Source organism: Nothobranchius furzeri, chromosome 12, assembly GCF_043380555.1.
Source record: "Nothobranchius furzeri strain GRZ-AD chromosome 12, NfurGRZ-RIMD1, whole genome shotgun sequence".
NCBI lineage: Eukaryota > Metazoa > Chordata > Actinopteri > Cyprinodontiformes > Nothobranchiidae > Nothobranchius > Nothobranchius furzeri.
In genome coordinates this window covers 28770422-28792260 of record NC_091752.1, presented here as the reverse complement: position 1 = coordinate 28792260, position 21839 = coordinate 28770422, and the positions used below count along the sequence as shown (strand labels likewise).

General features: G+C 42.5%; 2 protein-coding genes and 1 long non-coding RNA gene across 8 annotated transcripts; 2 read left to right on the top strand and 1 right to left on the bottom strand.

The window, feature by feature from the left end:
• The first annotated feature begins 336 nt into the window (after positions 1–336).
• Positions 337–2900, top strand: LOC139062253 (protein FAM161A-like). Its single transcript, XM_070543121.1, has 4 exons — positions 337–579; positions 1122–1405; positions 1893–2069; positions 2156–2900. The coding sequence occupies exons 1-4, from the start codon at positions 502–504 to the stop codon at positions 2898–2900; spliced, it is 1284 nt and encodes a 427-aa protein (XP_070399222.1). The 5' UTR covers positions 337–501.
• A 1260-nt stretch (positions 2901–4160) lies between these two features.
• On the top strand, positions 4161–4536 carry LOC139061977 (uncharacterized). The gene is made up of 2 exons (XR_011515589.1): positions 4161–4262; positions 4351–4536. It is a non-coding gene; the product is annotated as an uncharacterized lncRNA (long non-coding RNA).
• A 262-nt stretch (positions 4537–4798) lies between these two features.
• Positions 4799–9313, bottom strand: LOC139061976 (spectrin alpha chain, non-erythrocytic 1-like). 6 transcript variants are annotated; one of them, XM_070541979.1, is made up of 7 exons: positions 8958–9313; positions 6484–7287; positions 6196–6413; positions 5680–5772; positions 5465–5569; positions 5252–5392; positions 4799–5045 (listed from the first exon to the last, which is right to left on the bottom strand). In XM_070541979.1, the coding sequence occupies exons 4-7, from the start codon at positions 5743–5745 to the stop codon at positions 4968–4970; spliced, it is 390 nt and encodes a 129-aa protein (XP_070398080.1). In that variant the 5' UTR covers positions 5746–5772; positions 6196–6413; positions 6484–7287; positions 8958–9313; the 3' UTR covers positions 4799–4967. The 6 variants fall into 6 exon arrangements, 5 of the variants coding, with proteins under 5 accessions (XP_070398080.1, XP_070398081.1, XP_070398082.1 ...); XM_070541980.1 differs by having other exon boundaries at positions 6484–6606; XM_070541981.1 differs by lacking the exon at positions 8958–9313 and having other exon boundaries at positions 5252–5287; positions 5360–5392; positions 6484–8947.
• Positions 9314–21839: the final 12526 nt, after the last annotated feature.

Sequence of the window (21839 nt, the reverse complement as noted above, 5' to 3'; positions counted from 1 at the left end):
GTCACATTTCTCTTGTCAGAAACTTTGCACCAAGTTATGTCATGTTGTTATGAACTAAGTCGCTCCTGTCCAATGTTTTTAGCAACCATTCCACAGCAGACTTGTTGAAAACAACAGATTGGTTACAGATCAGCACTTGCACTGCGCCCTCGGATAAAGACCATCTGTAAGTCAGATTGGCTAAATTCACCCTGACGTTCATCTCACTCTGATTAATTAGGTCTTTGAGTGAAAAGCCACAGAACCATATGGACCATTTGGCTCGAGGCCCGACTGGTGACTGCACAATCCCAACCACCTCTAATAGTAAGAGGATAACACTGTCAGTCTGCATGTGAGTGAGGGGGTGTGTGCTAATCTCTGCTGACATCTTGCTCTGATTTAACAAGCTTTTGTTCAGCAGGTCAGTGTGCAAAGGGAGGTGACTCAGGACACACACACACACACAGAGACTCGGTTGTGCTTCTGGAGGCTCGAGACGTTTCTGTGTTTTAGAAGAAAATGTATCGATCATCAGTTCTGGAAAACAAGGAGCTGATGGCTCTGTATGGAGAAGAGGAAGAGGACTGTATCACTGAGGTGAGAAATTAAAGTAAAATGTGGACTAAAACAATAAATGTGAATATTTTACAATTACTTTTGACAAAAATGTAACTTGAGGTTGTCAAAATATATTATTTTTATTCTAAAAAGTCAACCGAACAAGCTAGACATCTTTAAATGCCCTTGTAAACATAAGTTCTAGTTAAACTGCTCAGTAGATTGTCAGAATCAGTGAAAATAATTCTTATATTTGCTAAATAATTCAGATAAATGATGAAAAGTCTCATTGTGTTTTCCAAAATCTCCATCTCAGCTCTTTTTTAAAGGTTCACCTTTTATGTGAAATCATTTCTCTGCATGCACAGAGCTTTCAAAACAAACATAACAGATGTTACCATGTCTTGCCAAAAACACCCAGATATACTTTTACTGTTGATGACATATCTTACAAACTAATTAATTACATTAGGTTGATTTTAACAAGCAATTACATCAGAATGGTCCCTAAAAATGTGACCTGTTTTATATTTACTATTTATTCCACAATATGCCCTAACCAAACAGTCCAATGTTGCCAGTTTCCAGTCTTTCAGGACAATTATCTGGATTCAGAAGATGGGAGGAGCAGCAGAAGCGTTCGCAGCTCTCTGTCTCTGGAAATCTACGGCCTGCAGAAAGGGGAGCCCGTCCACTTCTCCAATCAGGAGTACTACAGGAGACTGGAGGAGCTGAAGATCAATCACCTGAGGAACATGGCTGAGCTGGAGAGGATGTACATTAGCCAGGGAAAAGGCAGGCATGACAGGGAGGGTGATAGAAGTCTGGAACGATGGAGAAACAAGGAAGAGAAGGTACCGTTCAGGTGAGAGAAGATTCAAAACTTACCTGCACTTTAATTTAACCCCCAATAACCTAAAATAAACAAAAATTGCAAAGAAAAATTATTATTTTGATTTACATTTTCTTGAACATTAAAGGGTTAAAAATGTAAGTTGCTGAACAAAAAATGCTTTCAGTATTTTTTTAATCCGAAATCATGGACCTGGGATGGAAAAGGGTAGAAGGCCTTCTCCGGGTCAGGGATGAGGTCCTGCCCCACGTGGAGGAGTTTAAGTATCTCGGGGTTTTGTTCATGAGTGAGGGAAAGCTGGAGGGCGAGATCGACAGGAGGATTTGTGCTGCGTCTGCAGTGATGCAGGCGTTGTACCGATCTGTCGTGGTGAAGGGATTTTTTTTATCAAAATGCCTTAAAATTATCTCATTTGTCTACATTTTTAAACTTTGCTCAACAAGTTCTGCTCTTGAGTGTAGTTGTAATTCAATAAACTTATGATTATTTTATCTGTCAGTAATTCTGACAGGATGTGTAATGGTTCCCTCTCTGGAAGTGGACCCACCAGGAGGCTGCAGAGGATCAACTCCCAAGAAGAACTGGACTTCCATGAAACCTCAAGCGGCTCTGACCAATCAGAACTTGGCGGAGAAGAACTGAGCTGGTCAACCAACCAGGAACAGACCTTTGAGAGGTTTGCTTAAGAAGTCACTGTAAGTTTTTTATTCAATAAAGAAATCCAGATTATTATCATGATTAATGCTGTTCCTTTTCATTTAGAGACATGATGCAAAGTCCAGAGCACATCATGACCAAGAAGAACTTTAGGTTTCAGTCAAAGACTTCCTGCAGGCCACAGGGAAGAGTAGCTTATCAATCAGGTGGCAGAGTTCAGTCCAACTCCAGAGTCACCGTCCCCAAACCCTTCCAGATGATGCTGAGAGAGGAAGAGAGGAAGAGGCACAGGATCAGGACACGATCTGAGGTAGAGCTGGAGAACTCGCTGCTGAGACGAGAGCTGGAGGAACTCAGAGAATGTCAGAAAAAGTTCAGAGCATCGCCCGCCCCGGCCCACATCCACCTGCCTCTCTATGAAATCATCAGCCGTCGGCACAGAGGCAGAAATGGCAGTGAGAACATCCGAGACAGAAACCAGGAGAGCGCTGAGGTCTCTCCACAGCCTTTCCAGTTCTTAGAAAGAGAGAGGAGGAAGAGGGAGGCCAAGATTATAGCGGAGCTGGGTAAGTTTCACAGAGAGGAGCGACGCACCTTCAAAGCTAGAGCCATGCCAAGCTCAGTGTACAGAAGCGCAAAGTGCCCAATCCGTCAACACCAGTTTCAAACTGTCTTCATAATGGAGAGGGAATCTACGGAAGGCCAAAGTGACCATAGTTCTGACCCAGAGCAGGAAATGCAGCAGGCAGACTGCTGCTCAGACTTCAGCAGGTCTCTGAGATCTTCATCCTCCAAGCCAGTGAAAAAGCAGATAGAGGTGTCCATTCAGATGGTGAAGGAAGGGAAGTGACCCAGTCAGGAACATCTGTTCACATCTGGAGCTGGGTGGATCTCAGGCTCTTCTCTGAACTGACTACGGTAGTGTGTGGGGGACAAAATGGTACAGCTCTGTGCTAACACACTTCATTGTTTTGTAGTTTACATCTTTATTGAAGAAAAACTCATAATTATATTATTGACTTTGATTTTTTTCTTTTATCTGTTCAACTGAAATTAAATATGATCAGTAATTTTGGTGTGCGTTGTGTCGTTCATCAATTCAACATGTTTACCGGGTATGTTTTTTTTTTCGTAGAAAAAAGCTTCACTCCAAACCAAAAAAAAAAAAGGGGGGGGGGGTCTAAGAGGTTTTAAAAAATGCTCATTTGATAAGTGCCCTAGCATATTAATGTCCTCGTTTGCTGGTAGAAAGCTTGTCATTTGATCCTCACTTTGATGTATGGACAAGTACAGACACAGCTTTCGGTGAAAACAGGTGAATAGATATTTTACCAGAATCTTAAACCAAGAATTAAATCATTTCAGGATTCTCTTCACGTGATTTTTCTCCTCCAGTGTTTTCTCATTAACTTATGCACCCATTTCTGTATGCCAATTTGTGAAATGTTTTGGTTCTCTAAATTTTCAGCACGTGTTTATTTTTATTTTTTATTTATTTAACTTTTATTCATCCAGATGAGTCGATTGAGAACTCATTCTCATTTACAACAACCATCTGGCCAAGAGGCAGCAGCAACATACACATAGTTAGCTTCACATCAAAGCTAAACGGGTAAGATAAAAAAAAACTAGACAAAAATACAATAAAACTACTTAAAACAGTCTTTCAGGCAGACACATTCATCAGAAACTATGGATGAATGTGTCATTTATTGTACCTATATTTGCTTTAAAGAGTTTTTTTAAAGTGAGGATTGTTTCTAGCCTCGCAAGTCATCCTAGATGGCTATATATTTGGTCTAGTTCACTAGGCTAGATTGTTTCCTCAAATACAATTAAAATCTGGATTAACAACATCTTTAAATAATCCTTAATTGTTTGTTAAAACCCAATTTGTCCAGCAGAGGGAGACAGCAGACAGTGGTGACTGCTATCTTTCTAAAGATGTGACAACCCTAACAGTGTAGGTGTGTCCGAATAGTCTTTTTTTTTTTTACTGGCACTTTACTTAGCACCAGAAAAGGAAGGAGCATCACACAGAGAAAGTCAGGGAGAGAAACCACCAGAAAGAAGAGTATTAAGTAGCGATGGGTAGATGAAGCCTCACGAAGCGTTTCAGCCATAGACTGTACATATACATGTACATATATATCTATTAAAAGGTCACCATGGCAGCCTGTGTGTCTCCAACGTCAGCTACACAACGCAGCGTGTAAGTTCCAAGTACTTGTCTTGACCACTTCATGAATGGTTTTGTACTTTAAACAGCTAGGCCAAACCTGTTATTTTTTCCTCCATAGCCATTTGGATCATTGGAGACAGCTGAGTGAGGCGTGGTGCCCAGAGAGCTGCAGAGACAACCTTGGCCTCCCTGACGTCTGTCTCTCTTGGTTTGGTTGGGGCGGACCATCGACATACATACATGTGCCGACACTTTGCGCCCTGTTTTATAAACTGTAGTGTTAAAAATAAATGTTTTTGCTCAATTACTGGAATTTCTTTGGTTAAGACAAAAGTGAGGAATAATCATTTACAAGTTATTTGTACAACAGGCCCATTTTAAATCCCAACAGTTTCTTAGCAGACAATAGAAATGTGTTCTTTACTAACTTTACTTGGTTTGAAAATCTTACTAAAATAAACTTGAGTGCCGTATTGCAAAACCCAATCATACTTGTTATGTAAACATTAGCTTTGTAGATATTTTTTACAGATATATATTTGTGTGCAACAAAAACCAAACTTAAATAATTTGTCATTCTTTATTGAAAAACAACAAAATACAGGTATACAGAAGTGTGGGAAAATGATAATGTGAAAGTATTGCACTATAAATGAAGTGAGATGAGATGAAGGTGAGATGAAGGTGGACGCCAGCGGGCTGGACGCCGGACGAAGAAACCTGGAGACGGATCGCTCAGACAGGAAGGGAAGAGCTTCCTCTTACCTTGATGGAATTAAAGTTAGCCGTCGTCTGAACGCCCAACCGTACGGTCTGAGGTCAAAGGTCACAGGAAACACACACCAGTCAGCAGTCATACAGATGCATAAAGATAACTAGCCATGGCAACCAGCTGACATGTCCCCACTTTCACCAAAACCTGGTGCCTGCCGGGTCACCTGAATTCCTGTGTGATGTCAGCACGGTCGGCCGTGACTGCTGCCATCAGAGGTGACCTCTGATCAGCTGAATGAACTCACCTTCCAGGGTGACGCCGTGTTAGAGTCGGCTTCATCCTGTAAACAAACAAATGAGTGGTAACATAAACACCACGTCTGGTTCTGGTTGAGGCGGAGGACAACATGCACCTTTCCAGGAGCAGAACCCAGATGTTCTTGTTGCTACAAACAGAGACGAGCAGAGTTAAACCAGGAAGTGAGAGGGACCAGCTGCTGCAGACAGGTGACGCTCACCTGAGCCTGAACCATAGGAGCCTCCTCAGCCATCAGACCTTCTGACTCCAGTTCAGATGCCACCTTGTTGATGTCCCTCAGGCAGGACTCATTGGCCTTCAGGTCCTGCAGGACAAAAGCACCTGCTGATCACCTTGTTGCTGTCGGGTTAACAGGTCTGGTGTTAGAACGTGGTGGATAAGAATGTTCTGACGGGCCGAGGGTTCTGAACTCACCCTGCAGGACTGGGCCTGCTCCTTCAGGGCCTGGATGCTGCTGCCGTAAGCCGACAGGTCCGACATCAGGGCCTCGTGCTTCTTCAGGAGAGCCTGTGGAGCAGAACATCAGAACCTTCAGCTCGTCTGACACAAGTGGAGCTTTCTCGCAGCGATGGTCCAATCGGATCCGCCACCGTAAAACAAACCCTGCTCAGTTCACCGCAGACGTAGCTCTGCGGGTGTTTAGTGGAAAAGCGTGAGCCTTCTGCCGGCTGCCACGTGTCATGGCTGCTCTGCAGCGGGAACACACATCACAGCTTGTAAACCGTTTGAAATAAGAGCGACGGGAACACGTTTGTCATCACTTCCTGTGCGAGGCCAGCACTTCTACCCCTAACCCATGAGACGCTTAAACGAGCAACGACGTCTGGTAGACAACCGAAGGAAATGCCAAATACAGAAACACTAATTATGAAGGACTGGAAAGAGAGCAAAGAAAAGCGATTGGAGTTTCTCAGGAAGGGACTTCCATACCTCGGCCAAGTCCTCGTCTTTCCCTTAGTCTGGACTTCCAACGATGGGATCCTTCTCCCTCATCCAGGACTCGGCCTCATTAGCATCCGCAAAGTACTGCTGGGCCTGCAGAGAGTCCTCCAGGTCCTGCCTCCTCTGGGACGCCTTGGCCTTCAGCGTGTCCCAACGTCCATGAAGCTCCCACAGTTTAGTCTTCACTTCCTCACCAGCGAAGTGACCTGGACCCAAAAAAAGTGAGCCAGAACCTGCAGACACCTCAGAAACATGTCAGGACCAGACCTGCTCTACCTTCTTCCACCATGGTCTCTCCTTTCTGGGTGACAGCCTTGATGCGAGGTTCATGACCTGTGATCTCAGCCTGCAGAGCCTGGTGCTTCTTCAGCAGGTTCTGGACACCAATCAGGTCCTTCCCTTAGGACACATGTTAGAGTTCAGCATTATGCAGTAGACAGACCAGTTTAACCCAGGGGTTTCTTTCTTCTACAATCTGCTCTTTAACTGTATTATTTCCTGCTATTTCAGCTGTTAACTTTATTTTCTCTCTAAGTGTTTTTCTCCCCAGAAGAAGCTACAATGATGTTCTGCTGAGTTGTGGTGGCCTCATGGAGGGGGCCATCGGCTAGCACACTGCTGCTAACCACTTAAACATTCTCCCTCTCCTGATAATAACATTTTACTTTCTTTGATGTTGGATGTGCTACTACTAGTTTACCCGTTTAATTATAGATTCACTAGGATAAATACAATAAAGTTTATCTCTTGCCAAATAGAATATTTACTGTGGCGAGCCCGTGAAGAGGTGTAGGAGAATGCGACAAATTTGTCTGTTAAAAAGTCTGTTATGTACAAAAACACAATATCATCACACTATTTTGGACCGATACATGACGGTCAGGTCCAGCTTGGGGAGAAAATATGACACGTCTTTCAGGATGGACTTCATCTTTGGTAGCTGGCGAAGCCGGGAAAAGCAGGATCTAACCACCTGGCTAATGTGGGAGTCCATCCGCATCTCTGGGTCCAAAACCACCCCCAGGTTAGTGATGGTTGGCTTCACTAAGCTGCAAAAACAGGGTTGCAGGACAGGACTAACTGCAGTGGGAGAGGGAGGAACAAATATTCCAGTTATAAATATTAAATATTTGAACAAATAAATATTTGTTAAAAGGAAGAAACTGATGATGACTTTAAGATTAGAGGAATGTTCTAGAACGGGTCTGGAACCAACGATGGCCCTTTGGATCAAATTTGGATTAAAAAAATAGCTCATGATTTTATTTATGGATGGAATAAAAATACAGGTTGTAAGCATCTTCTCAGTATCTTCATGTTGCACGACTTTCCACAGCAGAAGGACACAAAAACTGCCAGAATTATGATTAGAAAGATTTACGTTTTAATCTCAGAATCCCAACTTTTCCCAGAATCTTCACATTATTCTATGAATTCAGAGAAAATATACATTTTTCAGAGGTCTCGCTCCCCTGTTGTGGATATTTCTCAAAATTCAACCATTTTTTCTTTTCAAAAGCTTTAGTAAGAGTTTGGACTCTAAACAAGTTTTACTTTGCAGACTGCTTGTCTAAACCTTCATCAGATCTGCTCATAATAAAACATTTGGGTTATATTTAATGCCCAGGAAGATGCTCTTCCTGGGCATTAAGTTATCAAAAACAGATAAAATTATTTTTTACCATAATTTTAACTGCTATCAGCTGATAAAAATAATAAAAAACAGCCTGATCATTAAAGGGGTGTAAGTGAAACAGCACGGATCACACAAACCATCATGCTGTCTATATGACTTTGAAAATATATAGTTTAATTACAGTTTGATTTATTTGACATCTGTATAATGTTTATTATTTTGTTTTTTCCCCCTAAATGCCTAACGTTTCAGTTTAACATGAATATTAGTCATTCATCACAATACATAAAGTTACACATTTTAAATTTTAATAGGGGAAGACTGCAGGAGGGAGCGGTAAAATACAGAAATCCCCAGCAAAAACAAGAAACTTTACGAGTCTGATGAAACCCGCTGGAGTTCCTTCAGCAGGCCTGGTGGCAGCTACAACGGCCCAGTGGCTGTGCTTGGTCAATGTTATCGAGCTCAGTCCGGCTCGGCCGTGAACGAGCCGAGGCGACATCCTGCTCTGCTTAAGAAGAGGTGTTATTTTCCGCTTCAGAAGAAGCGTCCGTGTTTTACGCTTTCTCAGAGACATGTCACGTTGCTAAGTTGTTAGCGCCGCGCGCTAACACGTCAATAGTGCAGCATAGCCTGCTGGAGGTTTTAAGGGTTCAGATGAAAACACCCTACCACTCAGGCTGCTTACACATCGATATTAAGTTGTCGCTGTTGCGCTCACGCCGTAATACAGTATTAGATGCGGTTAAAGTCAGACATGAAAAACTCCACGAGCGGTCAGACCGCGCAGCAGCTAGGCGCAGCAAGTAGGCACCGGATCGGTCAGGCTGCCCGGCCTGACCGCTGGGGATTACCGGATGGAAGAATGGACACAGAAGTCTCCCTCTTAGCGCTCCGTCATATTTCAACCCATTTTTATCTTAAATGCACTGGGTTTTACCCTATTACCCATCTAAATATGCCCTATTAATTATTTTACCGTATTTTACATTTAAATTTCATGGTTAAACAGTACATGCTACATGTTAAACTGATAGTTAGCTAGCTACTTCGGTAAACTCAGCTAGTTTAAAGGTGGCAGTGACATAAAATACGAATATAGATTTTAACTTACCGAAAAAAATGAAGTGGAGACTCCTTGGACGCTCTATTAGTGCAATTAATACCACTGCAAGTCATTTTGTCCAACAATTGCACCAATAATATCCAAAGAAGAATACACAAACACAGAGACTCAAAATGCCGGAGCAGTTTCCAAGCCAGACCGAGGCTGTACTGAGGCCTTTCCACGGAGCTAGCTCTGTGGTCACGTGGGTCTGAGGCGGCGGTCACGTGTGTCGGATGCTCATTAATTATACAGAATTTTAGGCTTTCAATACACTTAAACAGAAGAGTGAGAAAAAAATTCACCCCCCTCAGAGTTGTCATGAGTATAAACTAGATAATTTAGACAAAAAACATGTTTTGGCACCAGGCTGTAAAAATGTTTATTTCTGCTGTGAAATCGGCATTTTTAACATGGGAGTCAATGAGGATTTGCTCGCTTCTGGCACCAGCCCCCAGCGGATGAGGGTGGAACTGCAATTTTTCTTACTTCCGGGATGGGACCATTTTCTGAGCGGCATTGTGGGGGCTTGGTTTCAGCACATTCCCCAAATAGTATTGATACTGTGTCGACAGTGCTGCTGTTTTGCTCTACAATGACACCTACTGGACTTTAAATATCATTGCAGGCAACATACTGGAGACAACAGACACTGATTCAATGACCTAATCATCCTTGTATACATAGCATTAATGAAGAATACAGGATCACATAGAACAGAAATATGTAGATTTACAAGCAAACTACCTGTGTTTAGGCACTGACTTTGTATGCCTTCGTAAACAGCCATTTACAGTATTGATGCATAAAATGTAAATAGTAGGAACTTGAAGTAATCAGTTGTAAATAACTTTTCACTTTATTTTATTATTATAGTTTGAAGAATGCCGTAACTGTCAAACCAGTACAGATTATTATACATGTGCAACACTGTTAAACCATTTTTTCAGTAAGATAATTGTAATTTTTCCATGTGTTTATTGAAAAGAAAAAAGCTGACTAATCACAGAAATTATGATTAGTTGATTAGAAACAAGTGCTCATCTAGAACATTTGAAATTTGTGTTTCGGCAGTTCATGTTTTCAACTTAAATATCAAATATTACAGAAAGTTAGCAAATCGGTAGCAAGTATGCAGGTGCTTCAGTATAGTGGCATAATCATCAACAGACACGTTTGTTTTATAAGAGGTTGAAAGTAATTTGTTTTAACCAGCGTTTCAGGATCATGAGGACATTCTCAGAGTCATGTCTTGGTGAAGCAGCAATGAAAAACGTTTTTCTTGAAATATTCATGTAAATAAAAACATTCAAGAGCATATTTTAGCCAAGAAATCTCATTAGCAAATTCTAGTTTAAGGCTTCCATAGGAGAACACCAAGCAGACATGTTTCAAACTTTTATTAAAGTGCTCTGATCCTGGATCTGGGAAGGTTCTGGAGTGGCTGGTCTGAGGATCTGGAGAGTGATGATGGAGAAACAAGACAGAACATCCTCAGAAGCTCCTGTAAGACAAGTATAACAGTAGTCATAGGCGTAATTTTAACCGGGGACGCCGGGGACATGTCCCCGGCAAAATTTGTGATTGGCAGCTGTGTCCCCCACACTTTCAAAAAAGCCTGCTGATGAGGATTTTTGTTTTACCAGCTCAGATCTTATACCAGGGGTCGGCAACCTGTTCCCATCAAAGAGCCATTATTACCCGTTTCCCACAGTAAAGAAAACACCGCAGTAGCCGCAGCGTTGTGGGCGGGGCCTACCCTCAGACAGCAGAGAGCTGCTCACAACCAGGTGACAGCAGCAGGTACCGGTCGCTCGCATGGACATCGCACCCATGGGGGATTCAACACCCACACTTTTCCAGCTGTTTTGCTCACCTCCACACCAGTCTGGTTTCTTTATGTCGCACACTCACTCTGTTTGCCTCATCTCCTTCTTCACCTCCCGCTTCTGACAGCCGATGTCGGGTTTCCAGGAGAGCAGGAGAGGGAGGGACGGAAGAGCTCGACTGAATTCATCATTTTACATCTTGACATTAGCTGTACAAAGTCTGAGTTTGATAAAGTGAAGAACAACCATTTGCAGAGGTTTATAACAGGCGCAGCGCCAGGTTTTATTTTTGGATGGGCCACGGTAATTTTGGATGGACCTTAATAAGCAGTGACTTAAGTGAAGCAGGCAGGTCGCGCTAGAAAATTTCATTTAAAAATACGTCATGAATGTGTTCCCCCGTCATTTTTATTTCTAAAATATGAAGTAAAAACTCCCAATTTAATTTTCATTCATTTGTCATTAATATGTAGTCTACACCCGTGCGTTAAGTGGACCATCTTCCAGTGAAAGCAAAGCATCCAGCCCATCTCTCCAAATGCGTAAAATGTGCATCACAGCCACTAGGCGCACCGCGCGCACAGTCAGCTACATCAGCCCAGACAAGAGCAGAGCAAATAGAATAGAGGATCATTCTGTCTGGATGTGGATTGAGATTACATTTTACAGCAGCCTGATCATCATTTAAATAAAACCATCACCTGTCTTCTAGTCCATGCTATCAGCATTATTTTAATTGGTGTGTGTGTGTGTGTGTGTGTGTGTGTAATTTCCACTTCCAACACTGGTCTAACCAACCAGACCAGCGTGTCCAGTAACATATTAATGTTACAATTAAACTGTTTCACTTCATGTAGGCTAGGAACGTTTCACCTGCCGTGGCCCGACCGCTTCTTCTCCACATAAACTTTGTGCGTGATCAAATGTCTCTACAGGAGCTTTCTGCGCTGCTATTCTGCCTCGGACTGGATACGTCATGCGTCTCCATATTAGAGACGGGAACAAGCGCTGTTCAGCCAAAGTTTAATAATTTCATAAAAAGAACATTTTTCCAAGCTCATCCATGCGCATCAGTGTGCGTCGGGGTAATTCTTTCAAAACAGCCAGCATCCTTGAGTTTATCCGTCAAAATAAAAGTCTAATATAAATATCTGTAACCTGCCATTTAACTGTTTTGCCTTCTTGTGAAGATTGTTGCAAAGAGAAACAACTAAACTTGATTAACCTGAGAGCCATGCGCACTGCGCTGTACGTCGTGACTGTAAATGTGGGGAAATGATTTAATCGGATCCTTTTCTTTTCAACATGGTTTAATGTTAAGTTTCATTCAGTACAAACTTTAGTCGCACCAATCTAACGAGACAGAGCCTGGATTTGTATTCTGAACAGTTTAAACATGTTTAAAACGGAGACATGCGTGACGCGTCTAAAATTCGCACCTGCTCCGCTATTATGGAAATTAAACTAACAAGATGAATAACATCAAATTATTTTAGGCACAGACAACATCTCCCACACTTTTGAAAATCTTGCAACGCGCCTGGTCGCTTGTGTACGTCAAAGTTATCTTTCATAAGAAGATAATCAATAAAACGATTTATATAAAGATGATCCAGAAGTTGTAGCCCGTCTCTGCTACAATATTTTGATATTTTTCACCCTGTTGGTGGTTTTACTGAGCAGGTGCCACTTTTGTCATACGTTTCTTTTAAAAACATGTTTAGACTGTTCAGAATACAAATCCAGGCTCTCAGAACCAGAGCGCATGTGAGAAGGTTCCTCCCACTGAAGCGAGTGTTTTCCAAACGCTTGTTCCTGTCTCCAATGTGGCAACGCATCCAGGAGCCTGTCTGAGGAGAATCCCAGAATCTGACATCCTCCAGCTCAGGAAGCGCCTATGATTACGCACAAGCGTGACGCGTCAACCCGGTCTCACAGTAAGACCGGGTCGGAACTGTTCAGGTTTACGCAGACAATCTTTACATTTAGAATTAGCATACAGATGTAAAATTAATGCAGTAAAATATAAAGCTTTTTATTTAAATATCAATTCATTATTTTAAGAGCACAGAGAGCCGCATCAGATGGATGGAAGAGCCGCATGCGGCTACAGAGCCGCCGACACCTGTGCTAGCCTATATTGTCCCCAGCAATTTTTAAACCCCACTCAAGTGTATGGTTATTGTCCCCAGCAATTCTGAAAACAAACTGACACCCTTGACAGTAGTAAAAAAAACCAACAACAAAAAAACAAACAAACAAAAAAAAACAATAGTAAATACTGAAAGTGGATGAACTTAAGAAGAATGGAGTTTTGGACAGAAAGAGCACTGATGTTCCAGCTGGACTCACGAGCCACGAAACGAGGACAGACTGGTACGGGGCAGCCACACTTTTAAGTAATCATCAGGTCTGACTGAAACAGCGTTTCTGCCTTTTACAGGAAGACAGAAAAAATAATAATGTTGACACATTGTTGATAATATTACTACATTTCAAGGCCTTTTCAATACAGTGAAATTAGTTGAAACAGAGCAGAGTTGTATTAGAAAACAGTAGTCCGCACAGCCCGGCAAATCTGGGATGAATTAGTGCTGCCTCAACCTCCTCGTCTTTCATTGGGTCACTGGAGTTTAAATTAAGTGGATGAGAAACCCATGGGGAGGGCTCTGCATAAATGAGAGTAAAGTTGAATTTTAAACACGTGAAAACTGTCACAAAGTGGCGTTAAAAGCGGCGTTTTATGTCACAGTATGAGCGGCGAAATAAGCGGCGTTCAATGTCCGTACCAAACGCCGTTTTTTACGCCACCCACACAGGGAACACGTCTGGGATTAGGGTGACGTAAAAAACGGCGTTCAATGTCCGGAAAAAACATCATTTTTTACGGGCGTTCTACGGGACCGTTCAGAACAGCGTCAATTCTGGCATTCTGGCAGAGTTTTCGCCGTATTTTACGACGTCTTGGCACATCAAACAGCGTTTTTTTTCGCCATCTCTTAACTAGACGGGTTGGGAAAGTGGCGTATTGTGGCGGTTTTGGCTTGCCATACCGACGTCTTGACACAACAAACGGCGTTTTTTCGCCATTTCTTAACTAGACGGGTTAGGAAAGTGGCGTATTGTGGTGGTTCTGGCTTGCCATAGTTGCTGCAGTAACGTGCTGCTGACGGCTCCGGTGGAAAGCAGGGGTGACATGAAGGGACAGAGTAATTCTGTGCAGCCATGAAGTATAAAGACGCCGAAGAAGAAGAAAGGAAAAGCCTCTGATAAAAATCACAAGGTGCTTCACAGGTTCTGTTGAAAAAGTAAATAGGATTTTAAAACATAATAATAAAAAAGAGGAGACATTTTAAAAAATGTTCAAAACTAAGAATATAAATGGAAAAAAGTTAACACGGGAGCCCAAAAATTACAGAGATGAGAGAAATACCAGCATGAAAAGAAATTAGTGAAGAAGTGAGTAGCTGGTTTTACCCTATGAAAGCAGCAGTCTCTTAATTGTGTGGTTGTTTGAATGGCATGGGATTTTTTTTATTAAAAAAAAACAATTATATTGTTATAATATTAATAATGTGAAAAGAGACATACAGGATCAGCAGCATTGCAATGGGTGTGGCAAACTTCACATGGAAAATGTTACATGAAGAACCCATAAAGCTTCTCTAAACTGATTTACTGTAATATTAAACCTTAACGTAAATGTTTTCAGTTGTAAATAACCTCTGAGATAAAATGACACATTTGTTCATAAAAAGTAGAGCATTTTGAGTTGAATTCCCCAAATAGCAACAACCAGATCTTCCTCATTCTTTTCTTAATATTGTCAGCATGAGCGAGATGAACAGCTCAACTGAGATTAACAGAAAGTCATTGTTACTTAAACTGTAACAGAATTACTACAAGCACATTTAATGATGTTGGTGTTTAGGAGCTTTTACTTTATTTTTGCCTGTGCTTTACTTTCTGGTTTTTCAAAGAGGCGTTTCACACAGTCCAGTTATTCTTCTTTTGTTGGTTTGTAAACTAGTGACCTGTTCAGTGCTGATTATACCACGGTGACTCGTCATCTTGTGAATAAATTAAGTTTCAGCATCTCACCAAAACTGTTGCAGTAACATTCATTTCGAGAGCAGCGCTATACGGATAAAGTAAACCCTTTTAAAAATGTATAAGAGCAAGTTGAGGCAAAAGGGCTTTTTTTGCGTTTGGGCGAGCTGAAGAGCATTCCTGTTTTATCAGATGTGCTGAGTCTATTTCTCCAGTTTTCACTCTCAATGAATTAAAAGAATGTGTTGTGTTTTTATTCTTTAATTGAGAGAAGAGCAGCTCATTGTGTAAATGAGTTTGTTTTTGTTGCTGTACAATCTCAGGACTCGACAGATATCTCCTGATTTCCTTCAGCCAATAGAAACAAGTGAGGTGGTCTGCCCTTGTGTGACTGTGTGAGTAGAGAAGTCTTCTGGCTTGAAAGCGTGATCAGAGCGTGTACCTGTGTGAGGGATCAAGCTGAATGAGTGGAGGAACACAGGCAATTTCCAAAAATAGACTCTTTAATTTCCTTTTTGTTTTAAAATGCCCTAACAAAAACAACTCGAGCTCATAAAAGAGGTCAAACAAACAAACTGAAACTCAATAAACTTCTAACTTAACATACTGACTGACTGAAACAATAACCGACCTCACAAACAAAGACACACAAGGGTATATATACACATTGGCTGATCAGACCATATGAACAATAGGGATTACTAGACAAACATTTACTAACTAAAACTAAAACCACAAATCAGTACAGTCAGATTGTTAATAAACCTAAACATCCTAACCCATAAACCTAACTATTTAACTTCAAACTTAAATTAATTAACAAATGACAAAATAATAAATTAAAGGAAATTCTTCAGTCCCCTCTTCAGGGAGCTATTGGTTTGGTCCCATCAGCTCCTGCTGTATTTAGCTGACAGAACCCCTTCAACCCTGTTTGCCTGTCCCATCTCAGGAAGCAGGAAGTGGAGAACCCCGGCACCGGTAAGAGAAAACAAATCAACTTAAATTGAACAAATGAAAGGCATAAAATACAGCAGTTAACTAAATGTGCGCGCTTACAATTAGAACTAATGCATTTAAGCCATCTAAACAATAAAGCCAAAGAAATATAAACATACAAACTGCAATCATAAAAGTGCAAGAGTGTACTTAACGTTCACCGTTGTGTGGACATGGATGTGGCCATCACAACCTGCTTCCTCCCCAGTCTTCTGTTGCTAGGGCTGGATGTCTGCAATAACAGTAACATGCATTGTCACTGCAGTGAATATCTTAAATATCTGGGTAGTAATGTAAAATATTTCACCTTTCTATTACAGATACATGTTATGTTACTCAGCCTTGTTGTATTTAAGGGGATGACTAGTTCCTGCATGGGTGGGTTCTGTCATTACGTTCTTTGCTCAGTGGCACAGTTAAGGTCAGAGGTCATGTGCAGGCTCTCTTTCTTTCTCTTCCTTTGAAACTATAGAAATCCTGTTGCTTCAAATGTCTTGTGACTCATTCATAAAATAATTTTGTAATTTGTGAAGTAGGAAATAGGTAGCAACAGGTGAGAATGTGATTGAAGCAGTTTCCATCACCTCTGCTAACATTTGTGAAACAAGTTGGCACAGATAAAAACAGGATATTTTTCTGCACGAAATTCCAGTTTTAGAGATGAAATGCTGCAGGTAAAACAATGACATATCAAATCAGTGAAGTCACGTAGTTTACGGATAACATTTACCTCACTGAATACACAATGGCTGCGATGGACTGGCTCTCTGTTGAAGGTGTAACCTGCCTGATTGGCCATTGACCGCTGGAGATAGGCTACCACCTATCCATATTAAAGGTAGTCAGCAAATGTGCTTTTTCAACTGTTAGTCCTACATGTAACAGAAAATGCTCAAATACTTTATAAAGTGACTGCAAGGATATTATTTGTACACAAGTGAAGGTGTGGTCAAAACAATGACAGCCAGGTTCAGATTAAACATAATCTATATGCTGATTCAACATTTAATCTTCCCAAAACAACTCCTAACCCTACAGGTGCATTTACCTCAGACAACACTCCTTATTCAGTAATGACAATATAAACTCGTTGCTTATCTTTTAAATTAAGCCTGGTTAAACAGTACATGTTAAAATCTAAGCTCAGCTCGGCAGTGACCTGAAATACATAAATATAATTTTACTTACCGAAACAAATGAAGTGGAGACTCCTTGGATGCTCTATTAGTGCAATTAATACCACAGCAAGTCAATTTGTCCAACAATTGCACAAATAGTATCCAAAAAGGAACGCACAAACGCTACAACTAATGGTCTAAGTTGAGAGACTGAAAATGGCGGGACAGTTTTCAGGCGAGGCTGAGGCCTTTCCCCGGAGATAGCTCTGTGGTCACGTGGGTCTGATGCTCATTAATTATTCCGAATTTTAGGCTTTTAATACACTTAAACAGAAGAGTGAGAAAAAAATTCACCCCCCTCAGAGTTGTCATGAGTGTGATCTAGATCTATTAAACCTAAAACATGTTCTGGTACCAGGCTGTAAACATGTTTATTTCTGCCGTGAAATTATTTTAAACATGGGAGTTAATGAGGATTTGCTCGCTTCTGACACCAGCCCCCAGCGGATGAGGGTGGAACTGCAATTTTTGTCACTCCTGTTTTGCTTCCATAGGTGTCATTTTAACCGGGGACGCCGGGGACATGTCCCCGGCAAAATTTGTGATGGGCAGCTGTGTCCCCCCCACTTTCAAAAAAGCCTGCTGATGAGGATTTTTGTTTTACCAGCTCAGGTCTCATGGGGGGATTCAACACCCACACTTTTCCAGCTGTTTGCTCACCTCCACACCAGTCTGGTTTCTATAGGTCACACTCACTCTGTTTGCCTCATCTCCTTCTTCCCCTCCCTCTTCTGACAGCCGATGTCGGGTTTCCAGGAGAGCAGGAGAGGGAGGGACGGAAGAGCTCGACTGAATTCATAATTTTACATCTTGACATCAGCTGTACAAAGTCTGAGTTTGATAAAGTGAAGAACAACCATTTGCAGAGGTTATAACAGGCGCGGCGCCAGGTTTTCATTTTTGGGTGGGCCACGGTAATTTTGGACGGACCTTAATAAGCAGTGACTTAGTGAAGCAGGCAGGTCGCGCCAGAAAATTTCGTTTAAATAGACGTCATAAATGTTTTCCCCGTCATTTTTATTTCTAAAATATGAAGTAAAAACTCCCAATTTAATTTTCATTCATTTGTCATTAACATGTAGTCTACACCTGTGCGTTAAGTGGACCATCTTCCAGTGAAAGCAAAGGTTCCAGCCCACCTCTCCAAATGCGTAAAATGTGCATCACAGCCGCTAGTTTGGCGCGCCGCGCGCTCCATCAGCTACGTCAGCCCAGACAAGAGCAGAGCAACTAGAGAAAGAATAGAGGATAATTGTGTCTGGATGTGGATGGAGATTACATTTTACAGCAGCCTGATCATCATTTAAATACGTAAACCATCACCTGTCTTCTAGTCCACGCTATCAGCATTATTTTAATTGGTGTGTGTGTGTGTGTGTGTGTGTGTGTGTGTGTGTGTGTGTGTGTGTGTGTGTGTGTGTGTGTTTTCCACTTCAAACACTGGTCTAACCAACCAGACCAGCGTGTCCTGCGATGTGCGTATTAAAATGTCAGCTCATCCATGCGCGTCATTGTGCGTCGGGGTAATTCTTTCAAAACAACCAACATCCTTGAGTTTATCTGTCAAAATAAAAGTCAAATGGAAATATCTATAACCTGCCACTTAACTGTTTTGCCTTCTTGTGAAGATTGTTACAAAGAAACAATTAAACCTGATTAACCCCAGAGCCATGCGCACTATGTACTCCGTGACTGTAAATGAGGGGGAAACGATTTAATCGGATCCTTTTCTTTTCAACATGGTTTAATGTAAAGTTTCATTCAGTACAAACTTTAGTTACACCAATCTAACGAGACAGAGCCTGGATTTGTATTCTGAACAGTTTAAACATGTTTAAAACGGAGACATGTGTGACGTGTCTAAAATTTGCACCTGCTCCGCTATTATGGAAATTAAACTAACAAGATGAATAACACCAAATTATTTTAGGCATAGACAACATCTCCCACACTTTTGAAAAGCTTGCAACACGCCTGGTCGCTCGTGTACGTCAATTTATATAAAGTGGATCCAGAAGTTGTAGCCCGTCTCTACAATATTTTGATATTTTTCACCCTGTTGGTGGTTTTACTGAGCAGGTGCCCCTTTTGTCATACGTTTCTTTTTAAAACGCTGCGAGCACAAGCGTGACGCGTCAACCCGGTCTCACAGTAGACTGGGTCAGAACTGTTCAGGTTTACGCAGACAATCTTTACATTTAGAATTGGCATACAGATGTAAAATTTATGCAGTAAAATATAAAGCATTTTATTTAAATATCCATTCATTATTTTACAAGCACAGAGAGCCGCATCAGATGTATGGAAGAGCCGCACGCGGCTCCAGAGCCGCGGGGTGCCGACCCCTGTGCTAGCCTACTTTATTGTCCCCAGCAATTTTTAAACCCCACTCCAGTGTATGGTTATTGTCCCCAGCAATTCTGAAAATAAACTGACCCCCTTGTTTGCTTCACATCCAGACCGGAATTATGGGGGCTTGGTCATGAGCTGGGGTGAGGGCTCTTCCCTCTACAAACCATCTCTGAGCTCGCTTCCAGGTGAGGGAGATGGTGAGACAGCAGCTGTGTTGGACCTACAATCAGCAGGTCGGGTTTAAGAGGAGGATGGGATACAACACGACGCTGGATGATTGCTACTGTTTGGGTAGTTCCAGTCATACGTTTCAGTCACTAGGTTTTGTACTACTTGTCTTGATTACTTTTCCAGTCAACTTGTAGATAATTTTTGCTTCCTTGCTTCAGGTACTCTCTGGATTCCACAAATACCACATAAGTTTCCATGTTTCTAATAAATAATACCTTTTGCTTCGTGTGGATTCTGCATGTCTTGGGTTAGACGCCGGCCTCGAAACATAAGTGACACCTGGTGTCGTTTTCTAAAACCAATAACTTTTACTTTTAATTTCAATGAAAGCATCAGATTCAAAAGCTTTTTTTGCCTAACAATTTCTTTATTTCAAAACCTGTGCATAACAGTAGTGATTCATCAGCGTGTGTGTGCATGTCTCTGTGTGTAATTTGATTTGCAGAAAGCTTTTTGATTCCTCACCACAGTCTCTAAACTAAGGAGTTTCACATGAGATAAGGCAAGAGTGCATACAGAATCTAATCTGGGTTTAAGATTCCCTCAAATGTTTGACACCATTTGATTTTTCTCAAAACTGATCCCATTGTACCACAGAATGTTTGTTTTCTTTACAGCTTTTATTAGAACAGTTTATTCAAATGTGGCAGAGTTCTTTTTTACAGTTTCATTAAAACTGTTTGACTTCCCGTGAATATCTCTCTCTCTTTTCAGTCTTAGTTCACATGATGACGGGCAAACCCAGACTATCTGGAAACAACAAGGATGTGGTCTTCTGAACATCTCCGAATGATAAAGACATGAAGTCAGATGTGGCTTTGATGCAGCTTTGTTTGTCAAGCTGGAAACTGAATGTTTGGACTGGATGGCAACCTTGTGTCTAACCAGTCTGAAGTTAAAATGATAGGTGACTCACCACCATCCACTCCTCTTTATGTTTTGTTTTTAGAGGACTTTCAGCCTAGTTTCTGCAAAATGACTCAGAGAAAACAGAAGGGCTAAAAAATGTTAAATCCTCATGAGTCAAACATCTTTACCCTCGATGTGATGAATGTCAGGTTTTGTGGCAGAGCTGAAGCGTAGCGGAGATGGTCTGTGGCCCAGACGCGGAGTGGTGGAAGTAGACAGCGTGGTTAGATCCTTTGGTTGGATTTGAGGGCTGGTAAGCCTGAGAACTCGATTCAAAGTCTGGTAGGAACGATGACTGAGTAATGAATGAATGCCGGTGCTTCCGTATATAGTGTCGGCGTGATGACGTCAGCAAGCCACGTTGGTGGCGGGAATGTTGGGAAGTGGTGGCGAGAATGCTGGGAAATGCATTTAGCTGGAGGGATTTGTGACAGGACCCCCCCCCCCCCCCCCCCCCCCCCGAGCGACGGCCCCCGAAGTCCCAGGACGGTGGGCCCAGAAGTCAATCAGCAGGGTAGGGTCGCCAGGCCGGAAGACGGGACCAGGTCGGTGGCGGCGGCGATGTTGACGGGAGTACTCCGTGTTGGTCCGAGTGATGGCCGCACGGGCCCGGATCCAGGCGAGCCGACAGCGGCGGACCAGCGTCTGGGCAGCAGGGACCTCCGCCTCAGGCACCTGTTGGTCTAACAGAGGAGACTGGTACCCATAACAGGTCTGGAAGGGAGACAGACTCGTGGCAGAGGAGGTCTGGAGGTTGTGTGACAGTTCTGCCCATAGGAGGAAGCGGGGCCAGGTGGTTGGCTGGGACAAAGCGAAGCAGCGCAAGTAGCGTCCAAGCTGCTGGTTAGCCCTCTCTGTCTGACCGTTTGTCTATGGATGGTAGCCAGAGGACAGGCTGGTGGAAGCGCCGACCAGGTGACAGAAAGCCTTCCAGAAGCGTGAGACGAACTGGGGTCCCTGGTCGGAAATCACGTCCTGGGGGAGACCATGGAGCCACACCACTTGTTCCAGGAGCAGTTCGGCCATCCTCTTGGCAGTGGGGAGGCCGGCCAGGGCCACTAAGTGCACGGCCTTGGAGAAACGGTCCGTGATGGTCAGTATGGTGTCCAGGTGGTCGACGGCCGGCAGTCCCATGACAAAATCCAGCCCGATGTGTGACCACAGCCGCTTGGGCACAGGGAGAGGTTGTAAATCTCCAGCGCCGGGTCGGTTAGATGACTTGGATCGAGCACACACATCACATGCAGTAGTGAACTCGCGGACATCCTTCCTCATAGACGGCCACCAGAAAGCCCGACGGAGGAACTGGAGGGTACGGGCTTGGCCTTGATGTCCTGCAAGCT

What these genes read in the sequence shown, in the direction of transcription:
- LOC139062253 (XM_070543121.1), top strand. Translation starts at nt 502, where the DNA reads ATGTATCGATCATCAGTTCTGGAAAACAAGGAGCTGATGGCTCTGTAT. An exon ending in AAGAGGACTGTATCACTGAG is followed by an intron (nt 580 to 1,121) that starts GTGAGAAATTAA and finishes CAATGTTGCCAG; the next exon opens with TTTCCAGTCTTTCAGGACAA. An exon ending in GAAGAGAAGGTACCGTTCAG is followed by an intron (nt 1,406 to 1,892) that starts GTGAGAGAAGAT and finishes TTTATCTGTCAG; the next exon opens with TAATTCTGACAGGATGTGTA.
- LOC139061976 (XM_070541979.1), bottom strand. Translation starts at nt 5,745, where the DNA reads ATGTCGGACCTGTCGGCTTACGGCAGCAGCATCCAGGCCCTGAAGGAG. An exon ending in AGCAGGCCCAGTCCTGCAGG is followed by an intron (nt 5,570 to 5,679) that starts GTGAGTTCAGAA and finishes TTTGTCCTGCAG; the next exon opens with GACCTGAAGGCCAATGAGTC. An exon ending in CTCCTATGGTTCAGGCTCAG is followed by an intron (nt 5,393 to 5,464) that starts GTGAGCGTCACC and finishes CTCTGTTTGTAG; the next exon opens with CAACAAGAACATCTGGGTTC.